Consider the following 17923-nt stretch of genomic DNA (forward strand, 5'->3'; position numbering starts at 1 on the left):
CAAGAGGGAGACTGTCCTAAAAAAAAAAAAAAAAAATTGGCTGGGCACGGTGGCTCACCCCTGTAATCCCAGCACTTTGGGAGGCTGAGGTGGGCATATCATGAGGTCAGGAGATCAAGACCCTCCTGGCCAACATTGTGAAACCCCATCTCTACTAAAAATACAAAAATTAGCTGGGCGTGGTGGTGTGTGCCTGTAGTCCCAGCTACTTGGGAGGCTGAGGCAGGAGAATCCCTTAAACCTGGGAGGCAGAGGTTGCGGTGAGCTGAGATCACACCACTGCACTTCAGCCTGGTAACAGAGTGAGACTCTGTCTCAAAAAAAAAAAAAAAAAAAAAAAAAAAAAAAAAAAAAAAAAAAAAATAAAAAAAAAAAAAAAAAAAAAAAAAAAAAAAAAAAAAAAAAAAAAAACAAAAAAAAAAAAAAAAAAAAAAAAAAAAAAAAAAAAAAAAAAAAAAAATCAATTTGTATCCATAGGCAGATGATGAAAAAAATGAAGTCTCTTTTTTCCTACAAAGCAATATCAAATACTGTGCATGCTCATATTATCAATGAATTATCTGTTGTTGTTACTATCCTAGAATGAGCATTTAAAAGTTTTCTTCCCTAAAAGCAACCACGGTAGGCAGATACATTTTCCTTTAGAATTCTTCAATATGCAAGCCACACAAGAAAACTGTTCTCAGTAGTCATTATTACCCATTTTACTGGGATTAAAAAAGGCATTTCCTGGATGAACACCAACCTTATTCATCCCCACTTAGCTCTAAATTAATTTTGGTGATTTAAAAAAATTAAGTCTGCCTTCAATGGAGAAAGAGTTGTCACTACTAATGATATTCAAAGAAACAGTATCATAGTAACATTCCAAAATTATCTCAAGTAATAAACAGCATCAGTTCTGGAATAAGGGCATAGTTTCTCCAGTTAAATATGACTCATTTTGATGTGAAGCATGACTAATTTAGATTTAAAAAGTCATGTGATGTTCCTATATGAGTTAGGTATCTTATACTCCCTCCTAGAATCATCTAGAAGTAACAAAAATATGTGTTTTTCATAAGCAAATCTAAATTTCTAGTTGGGCAATAAGATAGCATAACTGAAGCAATTAAATGTAAGATATTTATTAAATAAAAAGGTTACACTATGATTTTTATACACTGTTGAAAACAATGACTTTTATTTATTCAAAGCCAGCAGTAGTTCCCATTACTCTCATAATGTTATAGTTAAGGCTTGATTTAGTTCCAGAAAATAAATAGGGTAAATTTTTAATATTTCCCTAGCTCTGTCTGCTATAAGGGAATTTCAGAGTATGAAGGTAAGATGAAGCAGATATATAAGACATTTTTAGATACTGACAATTTTTCCTTAAAATTTGGTGAAAATTTAGTTTCTTCTCAAAATTCTGTACTTCTATCCATAAAAGTAAATTTCTATTTTAGTAGCTCTAAAAGAACTAGGCAAGAGAAGAGTATTACCCATAATAGTAAATAGCAAATACTTTGGCAAGTCTGAATTAGAGTACAAGTGAAGACATTCACAAACACACTTTTTACATCTCCTGGATGTGGTATGGGCTGTATGTTAGAATTAAAGCATCACAACTATCTGATTGTAGGGTGCTGGTGGGCAATGCAATCAATCAACACGTCTACCCCAACAGATGTGGAGATGCATGGAAAAAATACGTCAACCAAAGTGGTCGGGGAGAACAAAACACAGAAAACACCATAAAACTGAGGACATTATCTCTTCTTGTCTGAAAAAAGGGGTTCCCTGGAGCACAGATAGTATTTATCAGGGGAGTGCTTCTATTCTGTTATCACAGGAGGGCTTGATGCAGATTCCGGCCATTCATACACATCTGGCAGCAGGGAATCATATTCACTCCGCCATATTCTTTCTTTAACATATTTGGCCTTGTCTTCAGGTTCTGGGTATCGGAAAGCCATTTTATTAGCATATAGGTATTCTGTAACCTGAAAAATAAATAAGGTTATTGTGTGGGCTCTGAGTATTAACCTGTTAGAGAGACAACGTACTATTATAACGCGGGAAAATAAGTTTAGAAGAATGGCGTTTTTCTTTTTTCAAAATAAAAAATAACATTGCTTTGACTCCTTTCAAAACATTTGGAAACTATGGAAAGTTTAAAAGATAAAACCAAACACATTTAAGTTCTACTGTGTCATTCTAGTAAATACATTTAGATAACCTGCCCAGCCTATGTCATTCCTCCCAGTCTTGCTGAAAGAGTGGCCTTTCTAGAGGGCCACAGAGACTATTTCCTAATCATAACCAACTTGACCAGGAAGAAAACCTAACCCAAGGTGAGAGAGAGGTTTCTGCTCTAGAATTTGGATTAAGAGGCATAGTAATTATTACAAATCAGGATTTAGACACTAGAACTATAAGGTCATGTGAAGTCAGGGCTAGAACCTATACATGGGAACTGACACCACTATCATTGAGTGCCAGGCACTTTCTATGTGTTTTACAAGGATACCTCCTTTACTCTCGACAAGAACCCCAGGAGATAAGTAGTATCATTATTCTCATTCTGCATATGAGGAATGAGAGGAGTTTAAGCAACTTGCCCAAGGTAGTTACTTGAGAGCTGTTTCAAACCTAAAGCATTCTGAGTCTAGATATTAGACCCTTAACAGTAAGCTCGATTACTCCCCACCAAAGGTGGCTTGAGTGAATTTCAAATTTTGCACCCAAGCCACATACCATGATTGGTGGTGAGAATAAGCCCTTGAGCCTCAGTTCTGATATAAAATGAGGAATGTGAAACGCTTCCTCACAGGGTAGCACAGCGTCTCTCACACAGTAAAGTTCTCAAGTCATGGTTTTATTGATTGATTGATTGATTGATTGATTTGAAACGGAGCCTTGCTCTGTTATGGATTTATTTATTTATTTATTTATTTATTTATTTGAGATGAAGCCTTGCTCTGTCACCCAGGCTGGAGTGCAGTGGCGCGATCTCAGCTCACTGCAACCTCCATCTCCTGGGTTCAAGCAATTCTCCTGCCTCAGCCTCCCCAGTAGCTGGGACTACAGGCATGCAACACCACGCCCAGTAAATTTTTGTATGTTCAGTAGAGATGGGGTTTTGCCATGTTGGCTAGGCTGCTCTTGAACTCTCGACCGCAGGTGATCCGCCTGCCTCAGCCTACCTAAGTGCTAAGATTACGGGCATGAGCCACCATGCCCGGCACGTTTTAACTTAAAAAAATGTAGTGACATATGGTAGAAAAAATTCAAACAATTATAAGATGTCACTCTCCTCCTCTAATTCTCTTTCCAAATGGTAACCATTATTAAAGTTTCATATTTCAACTTTCTAAAAGAAAAATCTCAGAATAAGATGGTGATTAAAAAATAATCCTTGGTACCAAGAGCTCAATCTCAGTGTATTTTGTGATAGAAAATGTGTTCAATTGTTTTCTGTTCCATTATAGAAAACATATTTTACTAATATTTTATTATCACTGACTAGGAAAAAGAAGTAGGGAAGGGCTAGATCTTCAGTGGCAGGTAACTGCAATAAAGATCTGAGGTTAAAAACCTAAGGGTTGGCTGGGCGCGGTGGCTCATGCCTGTGATCCCAGCACTTTGGGAGGCTGATGCGGGTGGATCACCTGACGTCAGGGGTTTGAGACTAGGCTGGCCAATATAGTGAAACCCTGTCTCTACTAAAAATACAAAAATTAGCCAGGCGTGGTGGCGGGCACCTGTAATCCCAGCTACTCAGGAGGCTGAGGCAGGAGAATCACTTGAACTTGGGAGGCAGAGGTTGTGTTGAACTGAGATTGCACCACTTCACTCCAGCCTGGGTGACAAAGTTGAGACTCCATCTCAAAAACAAACAAACAAACAAACAAAAAACCCAAGGGCCAAATAAACATAACACATGTCATTAGTACAGTTGTTGACCAAATTGCTCTTCTCAGTTTTTGTACTAAACAGGAAAAACAGGAATGATATAAAAAGACAGGCAGAGATTTTTGCTTCCAGGAGGATGGAATAAACACACTTTTCCTCATTCCTTCCGACCTTGGAGAGCTGAACACGTGGCCTGCCTGATGTGAGGGGCAGTGGGAGGTCTTCTGAAGCCAGTGAGCAGCATAATTAACATAAATAAAAAATATAAATTTATAAATAAATGAATGAAGGAGAGAAGGTGGCAGACTAGACACACAAACTCTCACTTGTGGCAGAGCATGGGAGGGAGAATGGGGCAGTGGCCACCATGCACACAATAAGAAGTCAGCTAAAATTTTAAGGAATTGCCAAAGGTCAATGTGAGCTAGTGTTTTATTCTGGAACAACTGCAAGCTTTAGACATAAGGGGGGCTCACAATCACTGCAAATCTCTTTCCCACAGGCTGGTGGTACCCACAGAAAAAGATTACAGGCAAGGCATGAGATTGGAGAAAGCTCCCCTTGGTCCTGGAGGCATGCAGGAGATGACTGGTGGCTGTCAGAGGAGCACACACAGCCCTGCTCATAGAGCCAAAGGGGTGAATCAGTGGCTGTTTGGGGTGGGGACAGACACAAAGCTCTGCCTCCTCTACTCACCACTTTCTTATTTGCTTATAAAAAGAAAAGCCTATGCCACTGCAGACACAGCACACTCTCTACTCCTGCCTCTGGGGAAACACAAGGAGACATGAACCTGGGCCTGTGTTCCTATACTAATCCTAAGCAGAGGTCTCCTTCTATGACCTCATGTACTACCTCTCATTTAGACATACCAATTATTTCTCTCTCTTTTTTCTTTCTTAGAGACAGGGTCTTGCTCTGTCACCCACAGTGGAGTGCAGTGGTATGATCATGGCTCACTGCAGCCTTGGCCTCCTGGGTTTAAGTGATCCTCCCACCCCAGCCTCCTGAGTAGGTGGGACTACAGGCACATATCACTGTGCCTGGCTAATTTTTTTTTTTTTTTGGTAGAGGTGAGATCTTGCTTTGTTGTCCAGGGATGGTCTTAAACTTAGAGCCTCAAGCCATCCTCCTGCCTTGGCCTTTGAAAGTGCTGTGAATAGAGAAATGAGCCACTGTGCCTGGCCCAGTAATCTCTTAACTGACCAATATCTTCCAAAATCTCTCCCACCTGTAATATTCTACAAATTCTAAAGTTGGACTCTATCATCCTAGTTCTGGGCTCTAAAATCTTCAACTGTTTTGCAGTAGAAGGTAATCATACTCCTTAGCCTGGCACTTGTATATTTGTACAGCTGACTTTAATACAACTTTCAAATTTTCTTTTATGCCATTTCCCTACCTGTTCCCCCAGGCTCAACTATTATTCCCTAAGCATACCATCCTTTACCAATTCCCAATCTGTGCTTAGGTTATAGGCACCAAAATAATGCAATAATAAAATTAATAGTCAAAGCTGGCCACAGTGGCTCACATCTATAATCCCAGCACTTTGGGAGGCCAAGGTGGGAGATCTCATGAGCTCAGGAGTTCAAGACCAGTCTGGGCAACATTGCAAACCCCCGTCTCTACCAAAAATGCAAAAAAAAATTAGCTGGACATGGTGGTGCACGCCTGTGTCCCAGCTACTTGGGAGGCTGAGGTGGGAGGATCGCTTGAGCCTGGGAGGCAGAGGTTGCAGTGAGCTGAGATCACGCCGCTGCACTCCAACCTGGGTGACAGAGTAAAACTCTGCCTCAAAATAAATAAATAAATAAATTTAATAGTCAAAATGATAAAATTTTATGATCAACTGTATAGAAGTTGAAATTGTGGCTGATAAATTCCACAGTCAATCCTAATGCTTAAGAAAAATCTTAGTAATCTAGAAATAGAAGACTACTTCTTTTAAAAAGTAGAAAATACTTATTTCAATCAAAAGCTAGCATCATATTTAATATTAATATACAAAGATGTTAGCCAGGTATGGTGGCATGTGCCTCTAGCTACTCGGGAGGCTGTGGTAGAAAGATCACTTGAGCCTAGGAGTTTGAGATCAGCTTGGCGATACAGACTCTGTCTCTAAATTGAAAAAAAAAATACAAGAATACCCTTATCAGCCTAATTGCTTAAGACTATTCTGCAGTTTCAGCTAGTTCATAGTTAGAGAAAAACAGACTATGCATATTAAAAAAAGAAAAAATTACTTGCAGACAATTAAAAACTCAACAATTCCAAATGAAATGAAAAACTATTAAAATAAGATTGTTCAAAAAGCTGGTCATCAAGTAAATTCATAAAAATGAATGTTTTCAAATTAGTATTATTCCTACCTTTTCCTATATATTAGAAATGATCAATGAGAAAATACTTGGAAAGAAAAAAAAGCCTTATATACTTTTTTATAAATATATAATATTTATATATAAAAATATAAATTTTGATTGAAATAAGTATTTTCTACTTTTTAAAAGAAGTAGTCTTCTATTTCTAGATTACTAAGATTTTTCTTAAGCATTAGGATTGACTGTGGAATTTATCAGCCACAATTTCAACTTCTATACAGTTGATCATAAAATTTTATCATTATGTATAAATATTATATATTTATAAATATTATATATTTATATATATTATATATTTATAAATATTATATATTTATATATTTATAAATATTATATATTTATATATTTATAAATATATAATATTTTTAAATGACAGAAATTTAAAAATGTGTAGAAAAAAGTAAAAATGCTATATTCAGATGAAGAAAACAAAATTATACTGAAAGACTTTTTAAAAAAGATCTTAATAAGTAAAGAGAGATAGTGATTGGAGAATACTCAATACTGAAAGACCCAATTTCACCAATTTATAAATGTAATAATTTCATACAAAGTTTCAGAGTTTTTTAAAATTAAAAAAGCAGATACAAAAACTTGTCCAAAAGAAAACAATTTAGAACAGTCAGGAAAATACTGAAAAAGCATAATGATGGGAAAGTTAAAGTACTAAATGTTACATTATACACATTATAAAATTTAAAACAGTGTCAGATAGTAAACAAAAATGGTCAGGAATAGTAATCCCAGGAACAGATTCAATTCCCAATTAACTGTAAACAACGGATGCATTAATCAATAAATAATGCTGGGACAACTGGTTAACCACCCAGGAAAAAATGTTTCCCTTTCTCATATCATACATTAAAATAAATCCCAGAGAGATTAAAAAAGTTTTATTTTAGAAAATGCAAGTAGACAGTTACGATTTTGGAGTGAGAGAAGGCATCAATATTCATAAAAGGTGAGGATAGAATCCACAAAATAAACAAATAATTCCATAAAAAACTTTTAAAAGACATGTCAAACAATTCTATAAAGTTAAAACGAATGACAAATGGGAAAATATCTGCACCACAGCAAACAGGAGGATCATTACACTTAATATATAAAAAGCCCTCAGAAATCAAAGCCAGAAAGTAGAAAGGCAAATATCCAACATAAAAAAGAGCAAAGGTCATGAAAAAGTAGTTCGTTGAAGAAATACAATTGTTGAATAAACACAAAAAATTCTTCAATCTCACTAATAATGCCTTAATAATGAGAAACAATTTTACCTATTAAATATGCAAGATTAAAAAAAAATTCTAAGTATTGGCAAAAGTGTGGAAAAAGATACACTCATATCTAATTGCTGCAATGTAAATCAGTACTTTTTCTAAAGAGATCATTTGACAATATGCATCAGAAGCCTTAAAACACCTTAAAAACCTTTGTTCTTAAGCTTAGAATTTATCGCAAAAAAAATCATTACAGCCTGGGCGTGGTGGCTCACGCCTGTAATCCCAGCACTTTGGGAGGCCAGGGCAGGTGGATCACCTGAGGTCAGGAGTTTGAGACCAGCCTGACCAACATGGCGAAACCCTGTCTCTACCAAAAATACAAAAAATTAGCTGGGCATGGTGGTGGGCATCTGTAATCCCAGCTACTTGGAAGGCTGAGGCAGGAGAATTGTTTAAACCTGGGAGGCAGAGGTTGCAGTGAGCCGTGAGCTGAGATCCCGCCACTGCACTCAAGCCTGGGTGACAGAGCGAGACTCTGTCTCAAAAAAAAAAAAAAAAAAAAAATAGAAACCATCACAAATACACACAAAGATTTATCTGTAAAGATAGATGTTCATTACACTGTTATTTTTTTTCTTTTTTTCTTTTTTGAGATGGAGTTTTGCTCTTGTGGCCCAGGCTGGAGTGCAATGGCACGATCTCGGCTCACTGCAACCTCCTTCTCCCAGGTTCAAGTGATTCTCCTGTCTCAGCCTCCAGAGTAGCTGGGATTACAGGTGCCCACCACCATGCCTGGCTAACTTTTTTTGTATTTTTAGTAGAGACGGGGTTTCACCATGTTGGCTAGGCTGGTCTCGAACTCCTGACCTCAGATGATCCACCCGCCTCGGCCTCCCAAAGTGCTGGGATTACAGGTGTGAGCCACTGCGCCCAGCCTACAGTGTTATTTCTAACAACAAGAAGCTAAAAACTTAAATGTCCAAAAACAGAGAAATGATGAAACAAATTTTGATAAAATAATAAAGAGAATGCCATGCAGCATTAATGATCACATACATGAGAATTATTATTTAAGTTACATGGAAAAGGCTTACAATATATTAAGTGGAAAAAGTGCAGTAAGAAACCAACTATAAGAATGGGCACAGGTTAGGTGCTGTGGCTCACGCCAGTAATCCAAGCACTTTGGGAGTCCAAGGCAGAAGGATCGCTTCAGGCCAAGGGGTTAGAGACCAGCCTGGACAACACAGGGAGACCCCTATCTCTATTCTTTAAAATAATTTTTCAAAAAGTCACAAGTGACTACATGCATGTGTGTATGCATGCATGTGTTTGCAAAGAAAAAAGACTAGAAGGCAACAAACCCAAAATAATCATGTGTGTTATATTCTGGTAGTAAGAATATGGGCCTAAAATTTCTTCTTTGCAGCCTTCTAAATGTTTCAGATTTATCTTAATAAACCTGTATTTCTTGTATAAGAACATGTCATTAAAATTAATGTGAAGAAGTTTAAGTTATTACTTACTTTAATAGCAATGTTAATAGAAACTTCCTGAATATTAGCAAGTGGTGGGTAAAGTCTCCCTTGGGCTAGCTCTTCATCTGTCAATTGGCTTGTCAGGGCCTGAAGAGAAAAACAGCATTTTGCTTTTGTTTGTTTAAGTAACAGAATAAGGACCCAGTAAAATGGAAAAAGCATTGGGGAAACAGAGAGTAATACAGGTAATATAATTCCTCTTATTTCTTGAAGGAATACACTTAAACCACTGCAGAAATTAAAACTGTTCATCACTAAACAATAAATAACCAGATTTAAAGACTTATTGATTATATTCTGCTTTATATTACACATGTAGAGCTTGGCTTAATTGCAATGGTTACTTTAAACACAGACATTGATTGTATTAATGTGAGTTCTTCAGAAATACTTCAAAGTCTGGAGCTCCCATAGGCCAGCACTCCAAATAATACCAGTACTTGTCCATTAAAAACATGCAAGGAGTTATCTATGCTGTCACAGTATATTCAGATATACAAATTGCAAGTATAGTCTAAGTGTTATTAAAAGAGAGGATTCAGTTTACAAAAATTTAAAAGTCATGATTAAAAAAATTAATTTTATGTATAAATAGGCAAATCATAAAAGTAATTTATGAGTAACTTCCTTTTCATTAATAAGGCAGATTTAACCCATTCTCTCTCTGCTTTTAATTTTCAGATCTACTCATCTTCATAATTCATCCTTTATAAAATAAACGACATTTAAAACATTTACCTTTGCAGCTTCTAGGAAAACACTGTCACTAATATGCCGGGTGTTACAGAGAATAACAGCTAAAGCCACACCTAGAACACATTTTAAAGTTTACTAGTATGGTCACTTTTCAAATCATGAAAGAAGTAAATTCCTATATTCAGGCAAATAAATGGTAATCCATCCACATCACAAACAGCTCCCCCCAAACAGAAAACAGCCAAGAAGAAACAGAAATCTGAGTTAAAATCAAACAATCTTTAATAATTCTTTTTTTTTTTTTTTTTTTTTTTGAGTCAGAGTCTGGCTCTGTCCCCCAGGCTGGAGTGCAGTGGCACCATCTCGGCTCACTGCAAGCTCCGCCTCCCGGGTTCATGCCATTCTCCTGCCTCAGCCTCCCGAGTAGCTGGGACTACAGGTGCCCGCCACCACGCCCTGCTAATTTTTTTGTATTTTTAGTAGAGACAGGGTTTCACTATGTTGGCCAGGATGGTCTCGAACTCCTGACCTCGTGATCTGCCCACCTCGGCCTCCCAAAGTGCTAGGATTACAGGTTTGAGCCACTGCGCCCGGCCAATAATTCTTATTCACTAAGTAATTTCAGAAATATCAAATGGCTTTTCTCAGTTTAGTTTTTACATTTATGAAAATGACAAATACAATTCATCAATGCTTGTTTTAACCCCAGTTCCCAGCCCACCTCGAACACTCCACTTCTTGCTCTACAGAGGCAATGACTTTCAATTTTTTTTAGCTGATTGTTTAACTCTCCCACTCTTAAATAACTTATGCTTCTTGTGATTTTTCTCTCTCTTTTTTTTTTTTTTTTCTTTTTTTTGCCTTCTCTTATTGTGCTGATCTTGCGTTTTCTGTTTTGGAGATCACTGACTCCTTCCTGTAGGAGTAAGTATTTAGTGCTCTTTCATATTTTCAGCTTTCTTTCTTCTTCCCAATATAGTTAGAGCATAATTTTGGTTCAATCAATATTCAATATTTATATCATGATTACTTTTCCTTTTGTGCATAACTTTGTCTTTCCTGAAGTTAATAATTGTCCTTTTTCCTTTACTTTGATTTTTTAGTATTTAACATTGTTATTTCACCCTTGAACTCTCACTCAACTGTCTACATTTTCTTCTATTTTAGCTACTTTATATATTCTCAAATTTCATGCTCTAGAATAAATCTGCTAAAGCTCCATTTTGGTCTGGTTGTCCCCCATTCCAGCTATGGAGCTGTCATCCTAGAAAACCCCTTTATCATTATGCGCCTCTTTGCTTCTTTCTAAGTTGACTCCATTTCCTAAATTCAACTTTTCCTAGTTTGTTACTCCCTCTTTTGGTAGGGTACATTCTCCCAAGGCTTTCTGAAGAACAGTACATGGGAGATATATATTTTTTGAAATCTTGCATTTCTGAAAATGTGTTTGTTTACTTCTTTCTACTTATATTTGATAGTTTGTCTAGGTTTAGAATTCTGGCTTGGAAATATTTTTCCTTCAGAACTGTGAGGTATTATTCCAATACCATCTAGCTTCCAGTGCTAGTGAGAAGCATTAATCTGAGTTCAGAGCCTTTTTAGGTGATTGTTTTCGTTTAATCTCTGGATGCATGTAGGATCCCTTTAAAAAAAAATTTTTTTGGCAACAGGGTCTCACTCTGTCACCCAGGCTGGAGTACAGTGGCACAATCGCAGCTCACTGCAGCCTCAACCTCCCTGGACTCAAGCAATCCTCCTACCTCAGCTTCCTGAGTAGCTGGGATTACAGGCATGTACCATCACACCTGGCTAATTTTTTTATTTTTTGTAGAGACAGGGTTTTACTATGTTGCCCAGGCTGGTTTCAAACTTCTGGACTCACGCAATCCTCTTGCCTCAGCCTCCCAAAGTGCCGGGATTACAGGCATGAGCCACTGTGCCCAGCCAGATCCTTATTTTTATACCTAACGGTCTGCAATTTCATAACACTGTGCCTTGATGTGCATTATTTTAACTCATCATGTTTAGCATTCAGTGAGTAGGCGCTTCCTATTTGAAAACATGAGTCTTTCAGTTTTGGGAAATGTTCGTGAAGTCTTGGGGATTCACTTCCCTCCATTTTTCTGTTCTTGTTCCCTGACATTTATATTTTCTGATATTGTACCTCTTGGATTGGCTCTCTAATTTTATTTTCCTTCTCCTGTCCTTTGCTCTCTTCTTAGGTAACTTAACTCATCTTTTTCTTCTTTCTGCTATCAAACTTTATTATTAGGAGCTTGTTTTGCTTTCTAATTTTTTTTAAAATAAAAATCTGTCTTGTTTATAGGATATAATATTTTGTCCCCCTGAGGATATTGATAATTTTAAAAACTTTCCTTCTCTTCCCATTATCCTTGTTTTTTTTCCCCAAGATGTCTTTTTCTGTTTGTCTGCTTTGGTCTCTTTTACGAAAATCTTTAATAAAGAGACTTGACTCAGATGACTAGTAATCTTCAAGCATTTCTCACATTTAAGGGTTAAGAACTAGAGAAAATGATTGGAAGCTACGAGCATGAGGGTGGGGTTTACCTCCTCTGAGCATCACTGCACATGCTTTTAAACTTCCTATTTTCTAGTACCTCTGTCCTCAACTATGTCTGGTGTCTCCCAGCCTAGAAACTCTGTTTTACTCTATTCAAAGAATATCCCAAATGGCTTTGAGGAAGGGTAGTCACCAGATTACCTCATGGCTGAGAAGATCACATGGTTAATAGCATTTTTTTTAAGTAGAGAATTTGGTCCATCTAGATTTAATGTAGTTTTTACTTTTATTTTTATTTTATTTTATTTTTTTAAGTAATTCGGGCAGATTTAGCCCCCAAACACTTAGTCTCATCACTCTCATCTTGTCTATGTTCCTTTCCCTCTTTTTTCTTGCTTTTCGGATTTTTGTTGTTTCATTTCATCCCAACATTACCTTACCATAAACAGGAAGTCTTTGTAGTGCTTTAATGGTTATCCTAAAATGTATATCATGCATCTTCAACTACCAACATTCCACATTAAATTTTTTTTTTGAGACAAGGTCTCTCACTCTATTGCCCAGGCTACAGTGCGGTGGCACGACCAAAGCTTGCTGTGACCTCAAGCTCCTGGGCTCAAGTGATCCTCCGTCCTCAGTGTCTGGAGTAGCTGGGACTACAGGCGCATGTCACCACACCTGGCTAATTAAATTTTTTTTTTTTTTTGTAGAGACACAGTCTCCCTATGTTGCCAGGGCTAGTCTCAAACTCTTGGCCTCAAGTGATCCTCCCATCTTGACATCTCAAAGTGCTGGGATTATGGGTGTGAGCCAACGTCCCCAGCTCCACATTATAATTTTTAATTTACCTTCCTGCCAATCAGTGTAAGTCCCTCATAACAGCTTAACTCTATAAACAGAGCTATTGTTGTTGTGCATTTTAATTCTCTCCATATATATTTTACAAAATCCCATGTGATGTTTGTTTCACCCTATATAAACAACATTCATTTTGTTGTACCCACCCACTTATTCATAACTTTCTTTGCTCTTCATTCCTTCCTACACCTTAGAGTTTCTATGTGGGATTATTTTCTTTTTCCCTAAGGAACAAAATTTCCTTTCCTTTAATATAAAAACAGTCTGCCAGGTGGTGAATCCCCAGTTTTTTTTCTGAAAAATGTCTTCATTTTGCCTTAATTCTTGAAGGATATTTTCAATGTGTAATGAATTTTAGGTTGACAAGTATTTCCCATAAGTAACTTTAATAGGTCATTCCACTGCCTTGGTATCTTATTGTCACTAAGGAGTCTATTGTCAGTCTAACGGTCGCTTCTTTGAAGGAAATCTTTTTGTTCTGGCTGCTTTCATATTCTTCTCTTTGTGGTGATTCTGAAGCCTCACAATAATGTTCCTAGATGTAGATTTCTTTTTATGCATCCCACATGGGTTTCTGTGAGCTTTTTGAATATTGATTGTCAATCACCAGTTCTAAAAAAAACTCAGCCATGAGGCTGGCACATGTTGCCTCTGCTTCATTCTCATTTCTTCTAGAACTTCAATTAAAGACCTATCAATGAAATGTATGTCCCTTACCTATTTTTTTTTTTTTTTGGTCTCTCTGTGCTGCATTCTGGATTGTTTCTTCAGCGATATTTTGCTGTTGATTAATTCTCTCTGGTCTAATCTGCCATAAGCCTCATTCACTCAGTTTTTCTTTTCTTTTTTTTTTTTTGAGACAGGGTCTTTCTCTGTCACCCAGGCTGGAGTGCAGTGGCCCAATCATGACTCACTCCAGCCTTGACCTCCCAAGCTCAAGTGATCCTCTCATCTCAGCCTCCTGAATAGCTAGGACTACAGGCATATGCCACTATGCCTGGCTAAATTTTTTTTTTTTAAATTTTGTAGAGATGGGGGTCTCACTATGTTGCCAGGGCTGGTCTCAAACTCTTGGGCTCAAGCAGTTCTTCCACCTTGGTCTCTCAAAGTGCTGGGATTACAGGCATGAGCCACTACACCCAGCTCACTCAGTTCTTATAGATTACTACATTTTTCAATTCTAGAATTTAGTGGTACTTGTCTAAGTTTTCAAGATTGGCTTTTATCTCTATAAACCTAATAAGCATATTTGTTTCATAGCATTTACGTTATATCTAGGGTTTCAGTATGTCTGTTTTTCTTGTTTTTGCTGGTTTTGGCTTCTGTTGTTATGTCTCTTTATGTGCCTCATTATCTTTTTTTTATTTTTCTACTTAGGTTGTACTTGAAAATTTATAAAAATAATTTGAGGACTAGGATGGCATTATCTTAGTTCAGAGAAATTTTTGTTTGCTTTTGCTGGGCACTTCTGGGCACTGGCAGTACTGAATAGAGGCTTGAGGTTTTCTAAATCACCCATTGCTGCTGCAAACTATACCCCCAATCCAAGGTACAGCACTTTAGGGTTTCAGTCCAGAGTGGGAGGTAGTGCCAGACTCAGACATGGTACCGATCCTGTCCACCTTCCATGAAAAGCACAGCTGTACCTCTGAGCCACTTTCTTCTTGGTCTAGGTTTCCACTGTAAAACTGTCTTCAAAAGCTGGCTCTGTGCATTAGTTCCCTCCCTAACTTTGGTCCAGAATTCTCCAATATTCCATTAGGGTCAGTATCTTATCCCTTTGACCCTTTTAAGGTCTTAAAAAAAAATTTCATCCAGTTGTTATAGTTGCTCAACTAGGTCATTCAAATATTAACAGTTTTTTTTTTTAAGTTGCTTTATAAACAGACTTTCAGCCAATCCTCCTGTTTTTAGGCTCATTTCTACCTCAAATGCCAGGTCATTTTATTTTTTTGAGACAGTCTCACTTTGTTGCTCAGGCTGGAGTGCACTGGCATGATGATGGCTCACTGCAGCCTGGACCTCCCAGGCTCATGCGATCCTTCCACCTCAGCCTCCTGACTAGCTGGGACTAGGGGTGTGCACCACCACACCTGGTTAATTTTTTTAATTTTTGGAAGAAACAAGGTCTCACTATGTTGCCCAGGCTGGTCTCAAACTCCTGGCCTCAAGCAATCCTCCTGCCTCGGCCTCCCAAAATGTTGGGATTACAGGCGAGAGCCACCATGCCTGGCCAGGTCATTTTTAATGTCTATATTTATGGTATCCACAACTGTTATTAAAGTTAGGACTTTAAAGTGTTATATAAACATAATCAACTGCTAAATTCCTTAATACTCAGGTATGATATTAAAAAATGGTTTTGCTGAACTTAGAACAACCACTCAACCCAGCAATCTTATTACTGGGTATATACTCAAAGGAATATAAATCATTCTACCATAAAGACACATGCATGTGCATGTTCACTGCAGTACTATTCACAATAGCAAAGACATAGAATTAACCTAAATGCCCATCAATGGTAAACTGGATAAAGTAAATGTGGCACATATACACCACATGTATAAATAAAAAAAAAATACTATGCAGCCATAAAAATGAATGAGATCATGTCCTTTGCAGTAACATGCATGGAGCTAGAGGCTATTATCCTAAGTGAACTAACAGAGGAACAGAAAACCAAATACCGTATGTTCTCACTTACAAGTGAAGCTATGTGATAAGAATTCATGGACACAAAGAAGGGAACAACAGACACTGGGGCCTACTTAAGGGTAGAGGGCGGGAAGAGGGTAAGGATCAAAAAACTACCTGTCAGGTACCATGCTTATTACCCAGGTGATGAAATAATCTATACATGAAACCCCCTGCAACACACAATTTATCTATATAACAAACCTGAAACTAAAAAAAAAAGTTTAAAAAAATAGCTTTGTTAAAATCAGCAGAAAAGTATTTCCTTTCCTACCCTCATGTCTTTTAGGCCATAGAAATGTTACTGAATAGAACACATTAATTTTGAACATTATCAAGTTCTAGAAGGAGATTATGGATGACAGGACAGTTTCTATTATAGAAGTTATGTCTCAAGAGACATACAGGAAAACATGAGGGGCAAAAAAGGGAGAAAAATATAGAAAAGCACCAGGATATTCACAGACTAAATACCCTCTTTACTTTGACAACAGTTATACATGCTTGCCTGATGCCAGCCTATATAAACTATAAGTCTACTTGTCATATCTTAATCAGAGCCTGCTATCAGCTAGTCAGGGAAAGCCCTACCAGAAGAAAAAAGACACAAGTGCAAAAGAAAATCATACAAAATTCCTGTTTTACTCAACATAATCTTGCTTAAAACAAAGAGACAACTGAGGATCACCAGAAATTTATGGAAAATACAGCACAAAGGAAGAAATATTGAAAGGAATCCTAATAATTCTCCAGAAAAAGCTGAAAGAATACTGTAACTGTTTTTGTTTTTAAAGTAGCTATTTAGAAAGAGCAATTCTAGAATAAAAAAAAGGTATTGGGAATAAAAATAAGTTGTTGAACTGAGTTAATGATAAATGATATTAAGCAATTATTCTTAATTTCCTTTGGTGTGATACCAGTATAGTGGTTGTATCTTAAAAAATAAGAACACCTGGCTGTGCCTGGTGCCTCACACCTGTAATCCTAGCACTCTGGAAAGGGCAGAACACCTAAGGTCAGGAGTTCGAGACCAGCCTGGCCAACATGGTGAAACCCCATCTCTACTAAAAATACAAAAATTAGCCGAGTGTGGTGGTGCATGCCTGTAGTCCCAGATATTCGGGAGGCTGAGGCAAGGGAACTGCTTGAACCTGGGAAATAAATCTATCAGTCACGATAGTAACCGCCAGAAAAACTCCCAGCAAATTATTGACAATGGTTCTGAGAAGTATGATTAAGGAGGTACACCGAGGGGAGATAGAGAGGGTTACATAATTTTGTGCCATTCTGTTCCTCAGCATTTTTACAAATCATGCAATACATTATTTCTATAATAAAAACAAATTTAATTAATAATATTATAATTAATAATAAATAATAAAAATTTTCAGAGAAAATGGAGCATGCTGAATTCGATGAATTCCTTGAGTTTCCTTGTACATTTATACCAAAATTCTGTAATACTGTTGCTCATTTCAATTTTCCATTCCAAAGAATTCCATTAAGTATTTTTACATAATTAACTATTGCTCTATAACATAAATAATGGTGGCATTTACCTGGAAAAATATATACGTTGTTTCCTTGACCTGGTGTAAAGACTCGCCCATCTGTGAGTTTCACTGGCCCAAATGGACTACCACTGGCAAACAAACACCTGCCCTGTTAATAAAATGAAATAACTTCAATTTTATTATTTTCTGTGGATGAGAAAATTGAGGTGAATTCATACAAAATCAAGTCCTGGAGTAAAGCAGACCAATATATTACCTGGAAACAAGGCATAATATACTATATAACAATCTTTTCATTACAATCCTTTTGTTAAAATGAGGTTTGTTTTATGTGTAGTATACATTCAATAAATAATAATTAATAAAGTTAAAAATCATTTATTACTAAAAATTTAAAAACCAGACACTTATTTTTAAGAAATTTAAGGCCAGGCACAGAGGCTTACACCTGCAGTCCCAGCACTTTGGGAGGCCGAGGTGGGCAGATCACTGGAGACCAGGAGTTTGAGATGGCTGGCCAACAGAGTGAAACCCTATCTCTACTAAAAATACAAAAAATTAGCTGGGTGTGTTGGCCCATGCCTGTAATCTCAGCTAC

At 37.1% G+C, this 17923-nt stretch overlaps 1 protein-coding gene across 4 annotated transcripts in view; it reads right to left on the reverse strand.

The window, feature by feature from the left end:
- Window positions 1-342: 342 nt before the first annotated feature.
- Window positions 343-17923, reverse strand: part of ME2 (malic enzyme 2) — a 71261-nt gene continuing 53680 nt past the window's right edge. For 3 of the 4 annotated variants that reach the window (XM_058438334.1, XM_032152270.2, XM_058438335.1), the window contains 4 exons: window positions 17371-17473; window positions 9778-9848; window positions 9028-9126; window positions 343-1985 (listed from right to left, as the gene is read on the reverse strand). In XM_058438334.1, the coding sequence (XP_058294317.1) occupies window positions 1818-1985; window positions 9028-9126; window positions 9778-9848; window positions 17371-17473 (441 nt within the window). In that variant the 3' untranslated portion in view covers window positions 343-1817. The remainder of the gene's footprint in view (window positions 1986-9027; window positions 9127-9777; window positions 9849-17370; window positions 17474-17923) is intronic. The other variant, XR_004248079.2, reaches the window with a different exon arrangement.

This window comes from Hylobates moloch, unplaced genomic scaffold, assembly GCF_009828535.3.
Source record: "Hylobates moloch isolate HMO894 unplaced genomic scaffold, HMol_V3 SCAFFOLD_5, whole genome shotgun sequence".
Classification (NCBI taxonomy): domain Eukaryota; kingdom Metazoa; phylum Chordata; class Mammalia; order Primates; family Hylobatidae; genus Hylobates; species Hylobates moloch.